Here is a 22,417-nt window from a genome sequence, read left to right as displayed (position 1 = left end):
ATTTATTATATAACTGTGCCCGTGGGTATACCCGCGGGTGCCATAAAACCGCGGGTAGCGGGTTTGTGTAACATACACTACCTGTCGCGGGTAGCGGGTGCGTGTACGAGTTTAATATTAATCTCGCGGGTACGGGTTTGTAATCTCTGTACCCGCGGATTTTAAACCCGTTGCCATCCCTAAACGCGAGAGGCCTTTTTGTTAGGAAAAATAAGTACGGAATACTATGGTCGAAGATCTTATTCGGTTATTCCAATTTTACGTGGATTAAACTATATTAGAATAGATTTTGACTTATTATACATAACTTGGTATCTAGACAAATGAAAGCTAGAGAAGAGTTTTATTTTAGCTAAGATGGGCTCTATTAGATGGTTATAGTGGTATGGATGCGGGTATATTTTACCATGTGTATACGAGTATGGATAGTACCAACCTATACTCATACTCGTCTACCCAACCCAACTGGTAGAGGTTATTACCCATTAACATACCCCGCGGGTATACCTGCCTACATATCGGGTAAATCCTGTCGGGTATTTAGGTTTCGGGTACCCATTACCATCTCTAATGCCGTCACAATGAAGTACACATGGGTATGTTTGATTCAACTTTTTTCTGATCAGGTTTTCTGAGAATCTGGCTATGGGTAGAATCTAAGTATTATAGGGATTACGTACGAAGGAAGATAAAATAGTCTAAATGGTTCAAGATCTAGAAAACGACAATTACTACTATCGTAACGACTCCACCGATTATATGTTCATGCTGATTTTGAACGATTTTTACTAAAGAGATTTTTATAGAAATAGACTAAAAAACTAGACGTTCGACAGTTCGCAACAGTTTTTTGGCCATAAGCTAAAAAAAGCCCAATCAAACATGCACGTACTCACCACTAGAGATGGCAATGGGTAAATACTCACCGGGTATTACTACCCCATACCCATACCCACGACAAAAAATAACCCTATCGGGTCACCCATATAAACTGGTGGGTATGGATTTACCCCCATACCCACGTGGGTATGGGTCACCCATCGGGTCACCCGTACCCACAAAAATTAAACATCTATCAAAATATTATATTATACAAATGTCAAGTATATCCATCTAAATACCATTACAAAATTTCTAGCATCATTACATGTTCCATTACATGGTAATTAAATTGTCGTTAAGCCTTCTATGACATTATGACCTAAAAGATTGTTAAATAGTAAAAAGATGGATGAATAAAATTCCAAATTTATGCTTGGGCTAAGTTTATATTGAGTTTTTTATATCCATGGGTTAACAGGTATGGTTGAAGGTGGAACGTTCTAATACCCGTTTACCCATTAGGTGAAGATTTTTGCCCAATAACAGACCCACGGGTAGAATATTTAGCTCACATACATACCCTAATGAAGTAAATATCCATCGGGTATCGGGTCGCGGGTACCCATTGTCATCTCTACTCACCACAGCGAATCGCGCCGAAACCAATACACGGCATAGGAAAGGGCCCGCCTCAAAGGCGTCCAATGACCCAAGTCTGGCTCGGCCCAGACCAGTCAAATGGTCCTCCCCGCGCGTTTCTCCACACGGCCCATCTCGAAGACGTACGTTGACTCGAGTCTGCCCCGGCTCAGCCCAATCAGCTTGTCGGCCAGCTCCTCTCGTCGATCGTTTCCACCAAATCCACCGGTCTGCCGGCCCCGTCTTCCGCTCCGACGACCCGGAGCCGGAGGTCTGTCCAGTTGGTAGTCGCCTCAAGCACCAATTCGCCCCTCCGCCGAAGCTAAGCTGCTCGGTCCCAAGGGCATCCCTAGCTGGCTGAGGCGGATCGGTAGCAAAACCGATACTGTTACGTTGCCACGGAGGCAGTTTGATTTGGTGGACCTAACGGCCTTGCGGATCTCTTGGGAGCCAGAGCGATGGCGCGCGGTGCTCGCTTCCTCCTTGTTCTCGCGCTGCTGGTCGCGCTACTTGCCGTCGTCTTCCAGCTTTATCGCCTCAGGAAGCCGGTCTGTCATCTGTTCCTCGCTACCTCGAAGTTTGTGAGCTAGATCTCTCTTATGATCTTATCTAGTCTTCGGAAGCAAACAAGGCGTTTGCAAACAGTGGCACCCAGTCGTAGCCTTAGGCGTGATCGTCGACTAATAGCTTGAGGCCGATGCACATGTATCCACCTCAATCCACATGTGTTACCACTTGAACACATGTGGATTGAGGTGAATACATGTGCATCGAAATATGCCCTGATGCGGTCATATGGAGCACATACATATCGTGTGGCATTTCGTAACCTACGCGAGTGAGTTCCGGTGATTTCATGTGATGCCTTATGAACATTAAAAGTTGTCTAGGAGCTGTTCGTCTGATTTGTGGCTCTAGCATCTGACTAACATTGTGCCCTTTTCGACCTCTGCAACTGCAAGTTCTCAATAGTGGAACACGTCCTCTGTTCTCTGCTACTTACCTAAGTCTCATGTTGCGATGGACAGAGGTTGTGGACAGTGGAGGAGCTATCGCTGTACAATGGAACCGATGAGGGGTTGCCCATACTACTCGCGATTTTGGGGTACTTACGCTTTTCCTTGCCCTCATGTGCCTACATTTCCTTGCCCCCGACTTGTTTTAAATATAAGATACTTAATTACCGTGAGAAAAGGGAACTGTGATATGATAAATAAGTTAAAACTCAAGCACACAGTGACACAGCACACCTTCTTTTTAATTCTACAAATGAAGTTCTCAGTAAATTCCAGTGTACTGTCTTGACTATTCAACTGGCTTGGCTTGTATGGATGATGTTGGTTTTTATTTGACACTGCAGCTCAGTGTTTGACGTCACAAAAGGGAGGTCACATTATGGCCCTGGAGGAGGTTATCATCATTTTGCTGGGAGGTTGCAGTCTTAGATTTCTAGTGCCCCTTTCGATTTCATTGTTATGAATTACATTGTATGCTGTAGCTTGGTGTTATAAAGTATAGACTATAGGAGGGTAGTTCTTATGTTTCAGCTTTGGCAAACATCAAAACTTCCATATCCTTTTTGCTTTGCTGCTTCACATGCTGATGTTACAACAGCATTCTTTTGACAGGGATGCATCACGGGCATTTGTTTCTGGAAATTTTACAGGCAAGTCTGCATATTATCGCTAGCTGGTTAGTTTAGTAATTTATTTTGATGGCCACGAGTTAATGTTGGTTCCATAGAGATAATTTTGGTGCCCTCTTGATCATTTGAACTGCAAAAGCAAAAACATTCTTTTGCATGATCTTTTTACTCCTAGCAGTATATTGATTCTACAAATTTCATAAGGGCCAAAAGATGGAACGACCAAGACATCTAACGAACATGCCTACTCAATATCTTAGAAGCAGTTACTACTGACTATTCGCACTATAAGATGGGATAAAAGAGAGTGAAAAAAAGTTGCCTGTTGGTTTAATGTAGAAAGAAATACGGGGCTTATATTGGTGAAAAAATGCAGATATTATGACTTGTTATATGGTGAAGCAGATACTTGAATTATGACTTATTTTTTTGTGGAGGATGAAAGATCTTAATTCCGCCTTTACCAAACTTCATGAAAGATAATGAAAGAAGGAGATAATACGTATAATGTGTGAGATGTATTGCATTGAGCCTTTAGAGAGAATATATAGGAGTATATGACTTGGAGGGCAAGAAGCCTATCCTAGAGATAAGGAAGATTATCCTAAATATAAGGAAGGTTATCCTAGGATTACAATCAATCCTAGACCAACCATATCAAGAGTTGCCTACTATACCCTAACATGCCTAATATACTCTAACATCCCCCCGCAGTTGTAGCGTTAGCAACATAAACAGACAGACTAGAGAATAATGGAGATATCCCCACACACACACAGTAGGAACACCTGTGCGAATGCTGCGATTGGAGTAGCGCATGCAGATGATAGCCCTTTGTGCCGATAATGTCGAGGTAGCAGAGTGCAAGGGCGTTGCAAGGGCGTCGAGCCGTCGTCGAGGTGACGTGCGTAGCGTAGCCGTGGTCGAGGAAGCTATCGAGGACGTCGGAGAAGACAAGCCGCACAAGTCGCGGGCGCTGGTGCGGTATGCGGGAAAGCCCGCAGCACGCTAGAGGACGCCATGGTGATGGTGGCGCTGAGAAGTCGCCGTAGACGTAGGCGTGATGCGTCGAGGCAGATGAGGGTGTTGATCCCGAGGGCGACGCGTCAAAAAACCATGGAAGATGTGTGTTCCAGGTTTGCCAAGCCTAGAAACGTGTCGTGGATGAATTCACGTGTCGGTGGTGCCAGTACCGGACGTACTAGGTAGAGGGCCCCAACCATATGTGCCAGCATCTCAAGGGACCAGCAGAGACAGCCTCCGCGACGGTTGTGGTGTAGCATGGCGGGAGTGCCGGCGCAACGCACGGTTGTCAGAGCGGAGTAGACGAAGTAGTCGAGGATGAGACGATGATGCTGGCGACGAGGTTGTGCTGGACGAAGCGAAGAGGTAGGCGTAGCGACATATCGAGGTTCCTGGAGTCGCGACGGTGAGAGCCACGACGCATAGGAAACGAGCCTCAATGGTGCCAGTGGAGCACGATGGTGGTGTTTGTCGGCGAAGAACTCTATGACAAGTGCGGTGCAGACCGGCGACGGTGGCTGTCACCCCTAGGGCAGGTGCAACACCAGCGCAAGGTGTTGACGCAGTATGCAGGAGGACTCGCAACCCAGAACGACGGGTGTGCTGTCGCAACTCGCATGTGTCGAATAGCTTGCTCAAACCATGCGCGGGAGACGCGCACCGACGAAGTCGACGATGATGTAGATGCAACGACGTTGGTCAACGACAAGCGGCGATGCTGCTGCCCGAGGAGGCGACGCATCGACGGCCCTCTTGCTTGGCGAAGCATCACGCAATGGACGACAAACGTCGCGGGAGGGTGGTTCGCCCGCGATCGGTTGATCAGGCCGACGACGTGCGAGGCAGAAACGACGATGGTGATGTCAGTGGTGGAGCCTCCCGATCGATGGTGGCGAGACGAGCTGACATAGATGGACGTGCAAACGAAGAGGCGCGACACAGGCAGGCGTTCCAGTTACGTTGCAGGCCACGCCAGTTGCACCGTCGAAGAAGATGAGGAAGCCGGTGTTGTTGAAGCCGATGTCGAGGACGCGCGAGTCGACTGGCGGTGGGCGACGCAAACCTGATCTCTGATCGGGAAAAAAAGAAAAAGATACACAACAACAACAACAAATCTGGGTAGTGCTTAGCCTGCACCCATCTCCACTCGTTTCTCCACATAATGTTCGACGGTGAGGAGCATGGCACAGCTCCAAGGCGAGGGGAGGCCCGACGGCGTGGCCTCGCAGCGGGAGCCGCGGCCCGCCCCGTGGCGTAAGAGCACAACTGCCCCACGACTGGATTCGGCGCGGCCTCGACCCGCGACGGAGGGGCGGAGCGGCCCCACGCCCACCGCCCACAATGAGAGACGCGACTCTGGTCCGCGGCGGAGGGGGACAGATCGGAGGTGGGGCATGGGCAGGTCGGCGCTTGTTGCTGCCTCCATGACGGCGCGTAGAGCGGCCCGACCAAGCGCCAAAGTTCACGGCCGTCACCACGACGGCGTACGGAGAAGCCCCAATCTTGCGGATCCACATACCCTCAGGTGACACTCCTGATCTGTTGCTGTTGGATGACGCGACGCGCGATGGGATTTCTCCTTCCTTCATGGTATCACAAGTTTAGGTTTTTGATCCAACAGGTGTCTTCCGCTGCCACCGCCACGCTGCCCCCGGCGGAGAACGATCTCCCCGGGGGCGGCGTGGCGGTGGCAGCGGAAGACACCTGTTGGATCGAAAACCTAAACTTGTGATACCATGAAGGAAGGAGAATGTGTATAATATGTGGGATGTTTGCATTGAGCCTCTAGGGAGAATATATAGGAGTACATGACTTGGAGGGCAAGAAGCCTATCCTAGAGATAAGGTAAGATTATCCTAAATATAAGAAAGGTTATTCCAGGATTACAATCAATTATAAACCAACCATATCAGGAGTTGTCTAATATACTCTAACGGATAATCTAGCTGTTCTGCTTCTAATAAAGTTGTTTTAAAAAACAATAATTTCACCATAAGAAAAAAGTAATGGTCATTAAGCACGAATGATATGTGACTGCTTAAGTATATCCTTTTACTAGAATAACCTCTCTGTTTCAACAGGTGATGGTTTGACTGATTCCTTACAGGGTTTATCAAGCAGTGAGGTATAACACACTATGTATGGATTATTCGTATTAGTAAACCTCATAGTTAATGCAAATATGAAGCTTAGACATATACAGCTTGTGAAAAAAATGTTAAAAGTACCATGATTGATAAATCAAGGGTAGGATGGCAGTGAGTTTCAACTGAAATATAGAAGTGTAGTGTCTCCTTCTCTTACCACTTGTGCAAAATCTAGTGGGGTGTTTACTTGCTTATGTACCAAGTTACCAACCTTTTAATTACTAGAGTTAGTTCCAGTTTAAGCTTTGTTCTCTTGTGCTTCTAGCCTGTATGGATATAGGTGTGGACATGCTAGAAATTAATTTTCTCTCTTTATTTTTTCCACTATTTTCAATATGATTGATTTCCAACTTCCTTTCAGGTAAACAGCATTGTTGATTGGAGGAAGTTTTACTTTGAAAGATATATGTGAGCTCCTTTCTAAGAGCCACCTTCATGTTCTTCATGTTACTTATTTCCTTCATGAGGCTTCATAGAACTGTATGCAGTTTTCCAGGAAATGCTAGGTGCTAGGCTGGCAGCTTGGTGGCACCTAGTCCCTAGGCAGGCTAGTGGAGCACGATTTGGAACACTAATTATGTGTTTGTGCTATAGCACTTGCTCTAGATTCTCTTGATCATGTTCTTAAATCCATCACCACCATATGTCCATACCATGTGTTATTCAGTTAGTACCAAATGTGTATACCATATGGAACACACAGTGGATCATGTTAGAGAAACTACTCAACTCATAATATATACCCTTGTAACATTTCTTGGCATATATGATGCAGATTTGCTGGTAAACTTATTGGACGTTACTATGACAGTCAAGGGAATCCTACGAAATATCTGAAGGGTGTAGAAATGAAGGCAAAGAGAGGTGCACAGCTTCTTGAAAAGCAGAAGAGTGATGAAGCTAAAATACCTGGCTGCAATTCAAAATGGAGCCAGCAAGAAGGTGGAGAAGTAAGTATCCTTGTACCAATCCTTTTCTGTTGACACATGGTTTTATCTGATGTTGTTATATTTTTTTATTTATCTTGAAAGACCTTCGTGAACTGAGCTTCTTCCTATCATATTCCATATTCAAACAAACTAATCAAATGAAAATAGTCAATATACCAAAGTTAGACATCGACAAAATTGCATCCTGAACCCTATTTCTTTCTCCTGATATAAATAAGGTTGTGAGGGCTGTAGTAGAAGGTGCAAAGCAGCTCCTAGACTTACTCTTTTGGATTATCTAGTTTCAGTGGTTGTTTAGGTCTGGTCATTTTTTTTGAGTCAATGGCGTGCATGTTACTGAACGGTTAGGGGTTGGAGTTGGTGTTGTACTTGTTCCTTTTATTCTTTAATGAAAAATGATACAATGCTCTCCTGTGTATTTTGTTAGAGTGTGTGTTTCTATATGTAACCCTCCTCTATGCAATAGAAGTGTGAAATTGCAGTCTCTATATCAAAGCTAGGTTTAGGGTTCAATGCTCTGTTGGGGATTTCCTGGGTCTATACTTGTTCCTTTTATTCTTTAATGAAAAATGATACAATGCTCTGTTGGGGATTTCTCACGATCCTTGACGAAATTAATCTGTTTTGTGTGAATTTACATTTTTGCTACGGATGTCTTTTTTTGGGTACCTACTAACTAAGACCGTACTGCTTGTGTTAGGTCTGGTGCGACACGGGCTATCCAAGATTGGTGAGGAGGCCAGGTGACATAGCTCTGACCGGACAAGTTAGCCAAAGGTGCGCTTGCTTCCAGGAAAACGAGCTGGACAAAGCCGGGCTAGTGGTGTACGAAGGGTGTGATTACCTGTCCCAGTCTTGCAAAGTAAACTAGGCCGTGCGTCTCCCTTCCACGGACTTGTTGCTTTGGGGGGTACTCAAACGCAAGGTTCATCAGTTACGGGGGCGCTGCGACATTCCACGAGCACCCACCAGCCACGCATGCATCATGAAGGCGGGCCTTTCTGCTCTGTCCCGCGTGAAACACCTGGTGCAACGTCGTGGTTCAGTTCAGATGCCTAGATACGCAATTGATTGGAAGATACCCGCGATCGAATCAAATGATGGTAACGCTGCGCCGCCACGGGCAAGATCTCGATCCTAAAGGCTGTCCGTGTTAATAGGCATGGGGCCTTGGGCTGTCGATTGATCGAGGCTGCCTTGCAAGTTGCGCCGTCTGCACCATAGGCTACCTCCATCAATGAAATGCATTTTTTTGGAGAGTCATTTTAGCCATTTGCATAGCGAACAGTGTGTGCGTGTGTGGTACGCAAATTTTTGTTTCTCCAAGTTGGATCATGCATATGCAGATTTATACAGTGCCGTGCGAGAGGCATTTTACGTTTGCATACCCCTAACCCCTTTGCGTGATCTGTTGGAGATAGATCCCAAACTCATTCTCTCTGCTGCAAAATACACGCTCTTTGGATTGACGATGGTATATTTCCAAACCAAATGTCTTCCTTAAAGCACGAGGACTGCTGCAGCCGGTTCCCCGTACGTTTCTCTTGAACTCATTGAATCATAACCATCACTGCGTAGTAGGCAGACTTGAAAGCAAACCATACAGAAAACGTCAAAAATTTGCAGACAGATCCAGACCAAACACACGAAAGCCTGTCGGCCTGCCTGCTCGTTCCCAGTCGCGGCAACCTGACGTTTCCTGTTTCTGCTGTTTGTCGCTGCCCGTTGTGCGCTGCGGAAAACGCAGACGGCGGGCGAAGCAACAGCACGATTCGCTTTGTATCTCTGCCTGTCCCTATACTAAAAGGATCCTTGTTCAGTTTCTATATGTGATTGGTTGCTGCATAATGTTAGCCTGGCCCGTATGTAAGGAGCCGGGCTTCTCGTGCCCACGCTAGATTCGTACATTGTCTTTTGTTTGGTTGTTTGCGTCAGTGAATTCAGACTAGATACGGCAAGTGTTTGGTTGCTTGTACTAAAACATGTAAACATGTAATAGACAAGTGTACAATAAATAAATCTCTAAATTTTATATAGCACGAGTAATCTGATTTTGTTTATAAAAATCTGACGAACACAAATATAAAACCGGTTTGCTGATTGAATCTATTAATTAAAAAATATAATAAAAAACGACTTAAAAAAAGGTTTCATATTCCGTGCCTATTCATGCCGCCAGCTTTATGCATACACGCCTCGCGAGCATCTCCACAGAGCCTGGCCGGTCGACGATTTTTGCGTCAGCTAGACTGTATACGTCCAACAGGCAAACAATCATAACATGCTTTAAGACTCCGCTGCTGCTGCACACGCCCGCACGCGAACCAAACAGCCTTTATTTCTCCTCATGTCCGCTGGTTTAGCGTAGGTTGACACTTCACAGGCCCCCCCCGCCGCACGGGGCACAGGACAGGAGCGTAGGTTTCCCGTGCGAGCGAAGGAAGCGCGACGCTGGGCAGGCCTCTCTCTCGGACGGTCGTTGCGCCTGCCAAGCTTTCGCGTACCGCGAGATTCGGGCAGAGAGAGAGGTAGCAGCGCAGCGCAGCGCAGCACAGGCATCATGGGATTCGGCGGGATCCGCTCCAGCCTCGCCTCCTGGTCCTGGCCGTCTGTGCTCGCAGAAACGGTGTTGCAGCCTCCCTCCTCCTGTCTGTCCTCCACCACCTCCAGGGAATATGGGCCGATGGTGTTAGTACAATAGTACTATTAATTTCGGTTGGCGTTCTACCGTAAGACCAACTCCAGCAGACTTCCTCTCCGTATCTGTAAAACGCGCGGCCAACACATTCTCTCTCCTCTCCGTATCCGTCTCCGTTTCCAGCAACACTCTTCATCCCACTCCGCATGCAGTCTATGACACCTGGGGCCCGCCAGCAGGCGCGCGCGCACGCAGAGAGCTGCGGAGAGGAGAGAGAAAGTGTAGAAATGGGGAGCGCAGGGACACGGCGTCCATTTTGCGGAGAGGGATGCGGAGCCTGCTGGAGCGCGCAATAGTGCCTCAGACCGTGCAAAATGCGGATGCGGAGTGGGATACGGAGTGTTGCTGGAGTTGGTCTAATGTACTACTACTGGCTGTGCAGTTTGCGTTGTCTGAGCCGGGCTGGCTGGTTTAGGGACGAGGAGAAGAAACAGAGCAGGCACTACGCACTAGCGACGCCGGCCAAGCTGACGCGTGCTAGAAAAAAGAGATTCGCCTGATCGATCGCGTCGTAGACGTACGCACGCATGCATGAAGGACGTGTGGCGTGGCCATGATTGGCGAGACGTTAGGAGCTGATGACGGCCCGGGTGCCAAACGCCCAAACCATGGCCCATCGTCCAGTAGCCGAGCGACAAAACAACAGGGCTTAATCTAGACTAGACTCATCTCAGGGGAAAACAGTAGGGAAACGGCGCGGCTTTTGCACTGTGCGAATGCGACGCACCGTGTATCTCTGGCTGCGTGCGAGTGGATGGAGAGAGAGACCGAGCCGAGGAGGAGAGGAGCAAAGCAACGCGGAACGCAAAGGAGGGAAAAGTACAGGGCGGATGGGGGGCAGCTGCCGCTCTCGAGTTCGCCTACGTACGGGAAAAGGAAGGAGCAGAGCAGCCGCTGCTTCGTGAGGCGCAACATCATAATAGGCTAGCTGTCGCGGGCAGAGCGAGCGCGCGCCACGCCTCCCTCCCTCGCTCGCTCGCTTCCACCAGGCAGTCGCAGTCCCCACCACCCTCCAGGCACTGCTGCGGTTCCGGCACCCATCCTTCCTCGTAATAACAAATTGGTTAACCTGCTTAAATTGGTGCTCAAATTTGATGTGATCACATCAGTTTTTTAGACACCTCGCCACTTACTAGGATGATACACAATAGCCTTTGTCTCGATGATTGACTCAACGGACGTGACCCCTTTAACTTTGATCGAACTGTGAGTCCCAACATCGTCAAGCGTCATACTGATCCTGACCAATTCGCCACATTGCTTTTCCTAATTTTCTAAGTGTTCTAGCGTAGCTCCGTAGTCGACCAGGTCTTCTCTTTGCAGGTCATCTTCCTCCATAGGTGTCGGTACATCGTTGGAGGTGTCTTGGTGTAGTGCGGATGGTTCGGCCTCAGGGGTCGGACGGTCCGCGTCCTGTGCAGATGATCCGGCTTTTATACCCGGACTGTCTACCATACTTGCAGAGAGCCAGGGGCGGAGGGCCCATTATGGCCCAAGCCATACCTAAAAAAACAGAAATCCCTAATCAGCTATCCGGCCGCCGTACGTCTGCCGAGCAGCCAGCAGGCAACAGACGCGGAGACGCCCAGCCGGCCAGCCGCCAGCCCCAGCAGCGGCGCCCAGGCGCCTAGCCCCACGCCGTTCGCCCGCGGCCCCGCGCCCAGCACTCCAGCAGCCCCAGCAGCGGCGCCCAGCCAACGCGGCCACGCCGTCCGGCCTCCGGCGTCCGCCCAGCACTCCAGCAGCACGCCGTCCGCCCAGCAGTCGCGCGCGGCAGCCGGCAGTGCGGCACGCCGTCCGCCCAGCCCAGCAGGCAGCAGCCGCGCGCGGCAGCCGGCAGTGCGGCACCGCCCAGCAGCCGAGCACTGCGGCACTCCGGCGCGCCTTCCGCTTCCAGGTTCGAGCACACGCAGCAGTAGCACGCGAGGCCTTCCGCTTCTTTGTTTGAATGTTGATTGTTTGAATGTTGATGTGTGTCACAAATTTGCAGGTAATAATTATGCCAAATCAAAGGGAAAGTGGACGAAGTCGCAAATTTGTAGCTTTAAAAAGCTATTTTAGTCGGGCTTCTAGTAGTACAAACCCAAACCCAAGTACTCATGGAAGTGGAGTTGGCCAAGAGGTGGACAATAAAGAAGTCCAATATGAACAAGATGTCAGTGGAACAACAGTCAATGAGTTTCATATGGATCATATTATCTCTGATCCCGGTATTCGCATTCCAATTGATCAATTTGCTCCTAATATTAGAAGTGAAGTTAGGAGGGCATTCATAGAGGTGAATTCAATGGTGTTCAAAAGCTAATTCGTGATGAGAACCCCTATGCTTTCTATGTCCATTGTTTTGCTCACCAATTGCAGTTGGTTGTTGTTTCTGTCGTAAGATGTTGCCCAGCTATTGAGGATTTTTTTGAATATGTCACCTTGATTGTGAACAATGTTTGTGGATCTTGCAAGAGGATGGATGTATTGCTTGATAAACATCGTAAAATTCTTGTGGATAAATTGAATGATGGTCAGATTTCATCTGGAAGAGGACAAAACCAAGAAACTTCATTGGCTAGACCTGGAGATACAAGATGGGGATCTCACTACAAGACTTTGCTTCGTATTGAAACAATGTGGGAGTCAATAATAGGAGTTTTGGAAATTGTGAATCAAGGCCAGCGAAATCCATCAAGGGCTGGAGGTTTGGTTGCTAACATGGAGTCATTTTGTTTTGTGTTAATCATGAAGATGATGTTGCAAATCCTTCGCATCACAAATGAGTTGTCCCTTCTATTGCAAAAGAAGGATCAAAATATTGTTCAGGCCATGTCTTTAGTTGTTGATGTGAGAATTCGTTTGAATGATTTGAGAAGTGAAGGTTGGGATCCATTGTTTGAAGAAGTCAAAGCTTTTTGTGTGGAAGCTGGTATTGATATACCAGATATGGATGGTCCAATACCAAGATTTGGTCAGTTAAGAAGAGGAGGAAGAAATAATATCACTCAAGATCATTTTTATCGTGTTGATATCTTCTATGCTGCCATTGACTCTCTTATATCAGAGTTGGATCATCGATTCAATGAGGTATCCTCTGAATTGCTTACTTGTTTTGCTTGTCTTGATCCAAGAGATTCATTCAGCAAGTTTGATGTGAATAAGCTTGTGTAATGCCCCGAATTTTGCAGTTGAATTTTTTCTTTTCTTTACTCGCCAAAATTCGGGCGTTACCTTTTCTTTTTCTTTTTCCCCTCGCTAAACCTTGACCTTTTCCAAAGTTCTAGCGGGATTCGGTTTGGAATTCCCGTGTAAGAAAAAACCTAAATACTTTATGATTGTTTGATGCACCATGCCGAGCCTTGCATTTCTTTTGATTGCTTTGAAAGTGCAAATGCATTCATGTAGAAAGATCGGATTTCGAAAATGAGGAGAAGATCTTTTCTTTCTTTTTCTCTCTCTTTCTCTCTTCTCTTTTTCTCTCTCTCCCGCGCCGTGGGCCGACCCCGGCCGGCCCAGCCGCCCCTGGCGCCCCCTCTTGGGCCTTGGCAAGCCCAGCCGCCCCCCACCTCCCCTTTTCCCCTCAATTCCCCTCCCTCTCCCTCTCATTTTCCCTCTCTCTCCCTAGCGCCGCCCCTACCCGCCCCTGCCCTAAGCCGCCGCCGCCCTCGGCCGCCCCCTACTGCCGGCCGCCCCTCGCCGTCGCTCCCCAACGCCGGTGAGCCCCCCCTCCTCCCCTTCTCCCTCCTCCCTCCCTCTCCCCTTCCCCCCCCCTCCTCTCTCCCTGGCAGCCCAGCCGCCCGGCCGGCCCCCGGCCGCGCCCCGGCCGCTCGGCCGCGCCCTGGCGCCCCCGGCCAGCCCCAGCCCGCCCCTGGCCGCGCGCCCCAGCCAGCCCCCAGCCCGCCCCTGGCCGCGCGCCTTGGCCAGCCCCCAGCCGCCCCAGCCGCGCCCCGGCCGGCCGCTGGCCGCACCTGGCCCTTGGCCGCGCCCCCTGCGCAGGGCCGGTTCAACCGCCCCTAGGGCCGGTTCAACCGCCCCCCTCTGTTTTTTTTATTTTTTTATTTTATTTTATTTACTTTCTGTGCTCATAGCTATTTTATTTTAGGTAGGCTAATCATTGTTCATGCCATTGAAATAGGAAGTTTAATTTAAAATTCTGTTATACTAATTGATTCATGTAGTTAATTGTTTATCTCGTGCGATGTTGATCAACTTAAAATGATTAGGTTCCCACTAGTGCATATAACAGAATTCTTTTGTTAGGAACCTATTGAAACTAGAGTGCATAATTTAACTAATCATTAGTGCATAAACTTTAACCCCCTGCGAGACCCTTTCCCGTTTCTTTCTAACCATAACAAATGCGATATCGAATGTTATACTTGATGCATACTCACTTTATTTGTTCCCTTGTATGGTGTACTGTTCTTTTGTATTAAATGTGGATGGATGTATGTATGTTTGCAATCGCATAGAGAACGATCCGGTCGAAGAGCCCGAGGAATTCGCAGGAGAAGCCCCTGAGCAGCAGTCGGTTGGTGGAGGCAAGTGTCCTTTGACCTATCTCTGTCCTAATCATTCTTTAATTCACCTCCCGCATTACACATTTATGCCTAAGGATTGACTAGCTTTTTGTTATCCATGTCCTTGTTTACCTATTTGGGTCGGATTATTACTGCTTAGTTTAATGCTATTGCTCAACTCTAATCAATGAACATGATGAGAATATCTATGATACGCTGTTTTCCCTTCTCTTATTATGATGTTGTACTTGTGGCATTTAAGGGGGCTCGAGCGGTTTCTCGAGTGCCTCTCCGTAAGGACCTGTTCTATGGATGACCGCCCGGGAAAACAGTGCAACCATGAGGGTGGAATGGGGTGCCCTTAGCTGAATAATTAGAGGATCCGGGGTGTAGTTCACTTAGCCGACGTGCCGTCAATGGGGCTCGGTGTATGCGACTCGCTCTGCCAAGTTTGGGTTCGCCCCTTGGGGAGGAGTGCGGTGCATTTAGGAAACCTAACGGGTGGCTACAGCCCCGGGGAATCTTTGTAAAGGCTTCGTAGTGAATCCTTGGCCATTCACCTCGGGAGTGAATAAGGGTCTTGCAAGCCCGGGCCAGAGAGGGAATCACGGCTTGTGGGTAAAGTGCACAACCTCTGCAGAGTGTTATGAAACTGATATATCAGCCGTGCTCACGGTTATGAGCGGCCAAGGGAGCTCCAGAGATTAGTGATACTTGATCAGAGATACTTTGGTACAGGTGGATATGAGATTGATGGTTTTGATTATGATTATGGTGCTGGTAAGTGGTACTCTTTCCGTTTGGAAAGGAGTACGTTTGGGTTAATAACTTGGGTTAATGCTAAAATTTGGCTTTCTACTAGTAAGTAATAATCTGACCAACTAAAAGCAACTGCTTGACTTACCCCCACATAAAGCTAGTCCACTACAGCCAAACAGGATACTTGCTGAGTATGTTGATGTGTACTCACCCTTGCTCTACACACCAAACCCCCCCCCCCATCCCCAGGTTGTCAGCATTGCAACCACTGCTCAGGCGAAGATGAAGCCGTGGAAGGAGACTTCCAGGAGTTCCAAGACTACGACGAGTTCTAGGTGTGGGTTAGCGGCAACCCCCAGTCGGCTGCCTGTGAAGGCCGCGGTTATCTACGTTTCTTTTCTGCACTTTGATTTATTGTAAGAACTATATGGACGTCTCAGACGTATGATGTAATCGACTATTTCCCTTATTAATACTATTTTGAGCACTGTGTGATGATGTCCATATTATGTAACTGCTGTGTACGTGAATAACTGATCCTGGCACGTACATGGTTCGCATTCGGTTTGCCTTCTAAAACCGGGTGTGACATAAGTGGTATCAAAGCCGTGCTGACTGTAGGACCGCTAACCTAGAGTAGAATGGTCGTTCTAAGGATTATAGACCTCTGTCCCTACCTTGACTTTGATATCTCTTCAAAAGTTGGTCCTACCGACCAAACCTATGTTCTACTATATATTATACCTTGCTAAAAAATTGTGTTTCATTCTGATCCTTCATTTACTTATTACTTGCTGGTCATATTAATTCTGTTCTCACCCTTTTGCTTGCGATGTCTTTTGTAGATGGCTCGACTTAGACACACTGCATGAAAGTCAGTCATCCCCTTCTTACCCTCCCGCCTTGCTGAGCGTCCGCTTCGCCGTCCCGTGGCCGGACAGTCCAGCCACTTGGAGAGACTACACCACCGCCTGCGTGAGGAGCAGGAGCGTCGACGACAGGAGCAGCAGAGCTCTTCCTTCTCGCTCCACCAGGAGATAGAGTCTGTGAGGAGCTGCTCCCCTGTGCTTCCTCTGGAGCCGCCCCCTGCACCACCACTGGGCGCCCCAGCTTCTGGAGTAGCTGCTGGAGGAGACCCAGACGATGGAGATGGCGACGACAGCTCGAGCCACGACACCGACTTCTCTGTTAACCCTGAGCCGGAAGGATGGGTTGCTCGACCCATCACTCGCGACGCTGCTCGCGGGTGTCACTTCCACGATGCGCTCGACACCCTGCTACGTCGGGCATTTGACCGGCATACTTGGTCCGTCGAGTATCGCTGTGTGGTCTACCAGCATAGTCGCGGGGTCTACCCGGACCGCTGGGAGGCGACTTGCTTGGTGCGCTGCCCGGAGGACAGTCTCCAGGGTGCAGAGGCCTGCTCAGAGCACTATTCTATCTCTGAACGGGACTCAGCTGAGGCAGCCATGCAAGATGCTGCACGGCGTGCGCTTTCGCACTACTGCTCGGTTTTCGGTGGGGCAGCTGATGGTCTTGACCTGAAGTATTACCCCCGCCGTCCATCTGGCAGCACAGGAGACGTGATTGTCTCACCTGTTGGTGAGGGCAATCCTAGGTTGAGCAGCACAGTCAACCTAGCCGCCGTGCTAAACACGGAGCTGGACCATGCATTAGATGAGCTGAGTAGGGCTCGTGCTGAGATCGCCCTGCTGCGGGCTGAGCGCGCGGAACGTCGTCACTTGGATGGTGGTTCCCCCGCTCCCGTCGGGACTCAGCACCCGTACCGCTCACCTCAGCGTGGACACCAGTCTTATGGCAATCCCGCCTGCAAGACCAAGATAACTCTAGAACCATAGATCGTTAGAGTTGGATCTTGTAATTAATACGAAATATATACATAGAAGCTTCAGTCTTAGCGTTAGTTTCGGTCTTAGTTAGTCTTAGTTAGACATGGTAGTTTGCTATATCCTGTGCATTTATGTTTGTCATGATGAACTATGTTTGGTTTGGATCTTTGTAATGATTGTCACCAGAGTGTGGGTATCCCCTGCATTTTGGTTTACATATTATGTTAATGGAGTTAGTTATATAGTTGGGAAACCCCTTTATTCCACTTTCCTCTTTATCTGAGAAGCTGTGTGGTCTGTGTTGGAGATCAGTGAAGATGCTCATCTGTTCAGTGCTGTTGAAGAATTCTCTTCTCTTTTCTTATGCTGCAAGATCTGCCAGATCAGTTCTGATGTGTGGTTGCATTCTGTAGATGTCAGAGAACAGGCGCAGAGGAGGAAGGCGTGCTCAGCAGGAGCGAGCCGTTCAACAGGAGGAGGTGCCCCAGCAGCAGCACCTGCCGCCCCCGCCCCCGATGTCCATCGAGCAGATGTTTCTGATGCAGACTCAGGCAGTTCAAGCCATCGGTCAGACTTTGGCCGCCATTCAGCAGCAGCAGCAGCAGCAAGCACCACCCCAGCCTCAGATGCCTCAGATGCCAAGAGACAAGCGTGCTGAATTCATGAGAGGTCATCCACCAACGTTCGCTCATTCTTCTGACCCCATGGATGCTGAAGATTGGCTGCGCACTGTGGAGCGGGAATTGCATACCGCTCAGTGCGTTGACAGGGAGAAGGTTCTGTATGGTCCCCGTCTGTTGAGAGGAGCAGCCCAGTCGTGGTGGGAGTCTTACCTCGCCACCCATGCCCATCCTGACGCCATCACCTGGGAAGAGTTCAGAGGTAGCTTTCGTCAGTACCACGTGCCTGCAGGCCTGATGACAGTGAAGAAGGAGGAGTTCCTGGCTCTCAAGCAAGGGCCATTGTCTGTCAGTGAGTACCGAGACAGGTTTCTACAGTTGTCTCGCTATGCTCCTGAAGATGTCAACACTGACGCCAAGCGACAATACCGTTTTCTGAGAGGCTTGGTCGACCCTCTGCAGTACCAACTGATGAATCACACCTTCCCGACATTCCAGCACCTGATTGACAGAGCAATCATGACAGAGAGAAAGCGTAAGGAGATGGAAGATCGTAAGCGCAAGATCAGTGGACCCCAGCCTGGAAGCAGCAGTCGTCCTCGTTTCTCAAGCAATCAACCTCAGCAGTTCAGGCAGAACCAGCGTCCACCCCAGCAGCATCAGCAGTTTCAAAGGCAGTACCCTCAGAATCAGTACCAGAACCGTCAGAGCAATCAGTCAGGAGGTCAGTTTCCGAGGCAGAATCAGCAGGCACCTCGCCTTCCTGCCCCAGCAAACCAGCAGAGCAATCAGGCAGCACCAGCTCAGGTTGGAAACAGAGCATGTTTCCACTGTGGAGAGCAAGGCCACTGGGTGATGCAATGTCCGAAGAAGGCAGCCCAGCAGCAGTCAGGCCCCAATGTCCCGGCAAAGCAGAATGTGCCTCAGCCTGGAGCAGGCAATCGCCCTCAGCCGCGCTATAATCATGGAAGGCTGAACCACTTGGAGGCTGAAGCAGTTCAGGAGACCCCCGGCATGATAGTAGGTATGTTCCCAGTCGACTCCCATATTGCAGAAGTGTTATTTGATACTGGAGCAACGCATTCTTTCATTACTGCATCATGGGTAGAAGCACATAATCTTCCAATTACTACCATGTCAACCCCCATTCAAATCGACTCAGCCGGTGGTAGAATTCGAGCCGATAGCATTTGTTTGAATATAAGTGTGGAAATAAGGGGGATAGCATTTCCCGCCAACCTTATAGTAATGGGTACTCAGGGAATAGATGTCATCCTAGGGATGAATTGGCTAGATAAGTATCAGGCAGTTATCAGTTGTGACCAAAGGACAATCAAGTTGGTGTCCCCACTAGGAGAGGAAGTGGTGACTGAGTTAGTCCCGCCTGAGCCAAAGAAAGGAAGTTGTTATCAGATGGCTGTCGATAGCAGTGAAGCAGACCCGATCGAGAGTATCAAGGTTGTGTCCGAGTTCCCAGATGTGTTTCCAAAGGACTTACCGGGTATGCCACCAGAGCGGAAAGTTGAGTTTGCCATAGAGCTTCTTCCTGGAACCGCCCCTATCTTCAAGAGAGCTTACAGGATATCTGGACCAGAGTTGGTTGAGCTTAAGGAGCAGATTGATGAGCTGTCAGAGAAAGGTTACATTCGGCCAAGCACCTCGCCTTGGGCCGCTCCTGTCTTGTTTGTGGAGAAGAAAGATGGCACCAAGAGGATGTGTATCGATTACCGAGCTTTGAATGAGGTCACGATCAAGAACAAGTATCCTTTGCCCAGAATAGAAGATCTGTTCGACCAGTTGAGAGGAGCCAGTGTGTTCTCCAAGATTGATCTGAGGTCAGGTTATCATCAGCTCAGAATCCGACCTTCGGACATTCCGAAGACGGCATTCATTACCAAGTATGGGTTGTATGAGTTCACAGTGATGTCTTTTGGTTTGACCAATGCGCCAGCATTCTTCATGAACTTGATGAACAGTGTATTCATGGATTACCTTGATAAGTTTGTGGTGGTATTCATTGATGACATTCTGGTTTATTCTCAAAGCAAAGAAGAGCACGCAAATCATTTGAGGATGGTGTTGCAGAGATTGCGAGAGCACCAGTTGTATGCAAAGTTGAGTAAGTGTGAGTTCTGGATCAGCGAAGTCCTGTTTTTGGGTCACATAATCAACAAGGAAGGATTGGCTGTGGATCCGAAGAAAGTGGCAGACATTCTGAACTGGAAAGCGCCAACAGATGCTCGAGGAATCAAGAGCTTCATTGGGATGGCCGGATATTATCGGCGATTCATTGAAGGGTTTTCGAAGATTGCGAAGCCAATGACAGCGTTGCTAGGCAACAAGGTTGAGTTCAAATGGACCCAGAAATGTCAAGAGGCCTTTGAAGCGCTGAAAGAGAAGTTGACTACAGCGCCTGTCCTAGTCTTGCCTGATGTGCACAAGCCCTTCTCGGTGTATTGCGATGCTTGTTACACAGGTTTGGGATGTGTGTTGATGCAAGAGGGAAGAGTTGTGGCTTACTCATCCCGACAGCTGAAGGTTCATGAGAAGAATTACCCAATCCATGATCTAGAGTTGGCAGCAGTGGTTCACGCACTGAAGACATGGAGGCACTATTTGTATGGGCAGAAATGCGATGTTTACACAGACCATAAGAGTCTGAAGTACATATTCACTCAGTCAGAGTTGAACATGAGGCAGCGAAGATGGTTAGAGTTGATCAAAGATTATGAGTTGGAGATCCATTACCATCCAGGCAAAGCAAACGTAGTGGCAGATGCTTTGAGCAGAAAGAGTCAAGTCAATCTGATGGTCGCTCGTCCGATGCCTTATGAGTTAGCCAAGGAGTTTGACAGGTTGAGTCTCGGATTTCTGAACAATTCGCGAGGAGTCACAGTTGAGTTGGAACCTACCTTAGAGCGCGAAATCAAAGAAGCGCAGAAGAATGATGAGAAGATCAATGAGATCCGGCGACTGATTCTAGATGGCAAAGGCAAAGATTTTCGAGAAGATGCAGAAGGCGTGATATGGTTCAAAGACCGCTTGTGTGTTCCCAATGTCCAGTCCATTCGGGAGTTGATTCTTAAGGAAGCTCATGAGACCGCTTATTCGATTCACCCTGGTAGTGAGAAGATGTATCAGGATCTGAAGAAGAAATTCTGGTGGTACGGAATGAAGAGGGAAATCGCAGAGCATGTGGCTATGTGCGATAGTTGCCGAAGAATTAAAGCAGAGCATCAGAGACCAGCTAGATTGTTGCAACCGTTGCAGATCCCTCAGTGGAAATGGGATGAAATCGGTATGGATTTCATAGTCGGATTGCCTCGCACTCGAGCCGGCTACGATTCCATTTGGGTGGTAGTGGACCGTCTGACCAAATCAGCCCACTTCATACCTGTCAAGACCAACTATAGCAGTGCAGTATTGGCAGAATTGTATATGTCTCGGATCGTTTGTCTTCATGGTGTGCCAAAGAAGATAGTGTCAGATAGAGGAACGCAGTTCACCTCTCATTTCTGGTAGCAGTTGCATGAAGCCTTGGGCACGCATCTGAATTTCAGTTCAGCTTATCACCCGCAGACAGATGGCCAGACCGAAAGAACCAATCAAATTCTTGAAGATATGTTGAGGGCATGTGCGTTGCAAGATCAGTCCGGATGGGATAAGAGATTGCCTTATGCAGAGTTTTCCTATAACAACAGTTACCAAGCCAGTTTAAAGATGTCACCATTTCAGGCGCTCTATGGAAGGAGTTGTAGAACTCCGTTGCAATGGGATCAGCCTGGAGAAAAGCAAGTGTTTGGGCCAGACATTTTGCTCGAAGCCGAAGAGAACATCAAGATGGTCCGAGAGAATCTGAAGATAGCGCAATCGAGGCAGCGAAGCTATGCAGACACAAGAAGAAGAGAACTGAGTTTTGAAGTCGGAGACTTTGTTTATCTGAAAGTGTCACCGATCAGAGGAGTCAGAAGATTCGGAGTGAAAGGCAAGCTAGCACCCCGCTACATTGGTCCGTATCAGATTCTTGCAAGACGTGGAGAAGTGGCCTATCAGCTCAGTTTGCCCGAGAATTTGTCAGCTGTGCATGATGTCTTTCATGTGTCTCAGTTGAAGAAGTGCTTGCGTGTGCCAGAAGAGCAGTTGCCAGTGGAAGGTCTTGAAGTCCAAGAGGACTTGACCTATGTTGAGAAGCCAGTGCAAATTCTTGGGGTTGCAGACAGAGTCACCCGAAGGAAGACCATCAGAATGTGCAAAGTCAGATGGAATCACCACTCTGAGGAAGAAGCAACCTGGGAGCGTGAAGATGATCTGATGGCCAAGTACCCAGAGCTCTTTGCTAGCCAGCCCTGAATCTCGAGGGCGAGATTCTTTTAAGGGGGATAGGTTTGTAACGCCCCGAATTTTGCAGTTGAATTTTTTCTTTTCTTTACTCGCCAAAATTCGGGCGTTACCTTTTCTTTTTCTTTTTCCCCTCGCTGAACCTTGACCTTTTCCAAAGTTCTAGCGGGATTCGGTTTGGAATTCCCGTGTAAGAAAAACCCTAAATACTTTATGATTGTTTGATGCACCATGCCGAGCCTTGCATTTCTTTTGATTGCTTTGAAAGTGCAAATGCATTCATGTAGAAAGATCGGATTTCGAAAATGAGGAGAAGATCTTTTCTTTCTTTTTCTCTCTCTTTCTCTCTTCTCTTTTTCTCTCTCTCCCGCGCCGTGGGCCGACCCCGGCCGGCCCAGCCGCCCCTGGCGCCCCCTCTTGG

General features: G+C 48.6%; 1 protein-coding gene across 11 annotated transcripts; it reads left to right on the top strand.

The window, feature by feature from the left end:
• The first annotated feature begins 1,567 nt into the window (after positions 1-1,567).
• LOC100192802 (uncharacterized) lies at positions 1,568-8,620 on the top strand. Of its 11 annotated transcripts, none has more exons than XR_004852374.1 (8): positions 1,568-2,009; positions 2,490-2,566; positions 2,822-2,893; positions 3,076-3,127; positions 6,211-6,254; positions 6,638-6,684; positions 7,088-7,226; positions 7,927-8,613. XR_004852374.1 is itself a non-coding variant. In XM_008659842.4 (8 exons), exons 1-8 carry the CDS (start codon positions 1,920-1,922, stop codon positions 8,095-8,097), a joined length of 678 nt encoding a protein of 225 aa, XP_008658064.1. In that variant the 5' UTR covers positions 1,568-1,919; the 3' UTR covers positions 8,098-8,620. The 11 variants fall into 11 exon arrangements, 7 of the variants coding, with proteins under 7 accessions (XP_008658064.1, XP_008658065.1, XP_008658062.1 ...); XR_004852373.1 differs by having other exon boundaries at positions 7,052-7,226; XM_008659842.4 differs by having other exon boundaries at positions 3,090-3,127; positions 7,927-8,620.
• Positions 8,621-22,417: the final 13,797 nt, after the last annotated feature.

The sequence above is a fragment of the Zea mays genome, chromosome 9 (assembly GCF_902167145.1).
Source record: "Zea mays cultivar B73 chromosome 9, Zm-B73-REFERENCE-NAM-5.0, whole genome shotgun sequence".
Lineage (NCBI taxonomy): Eukaryota > Viridiplantae > Streptophyta > Magnoliopsida > Poales > Poaceae > Zea > Zea mays.
This window is presented reverse-complemented; position numbering and strand designations above follow the sequence as displayed.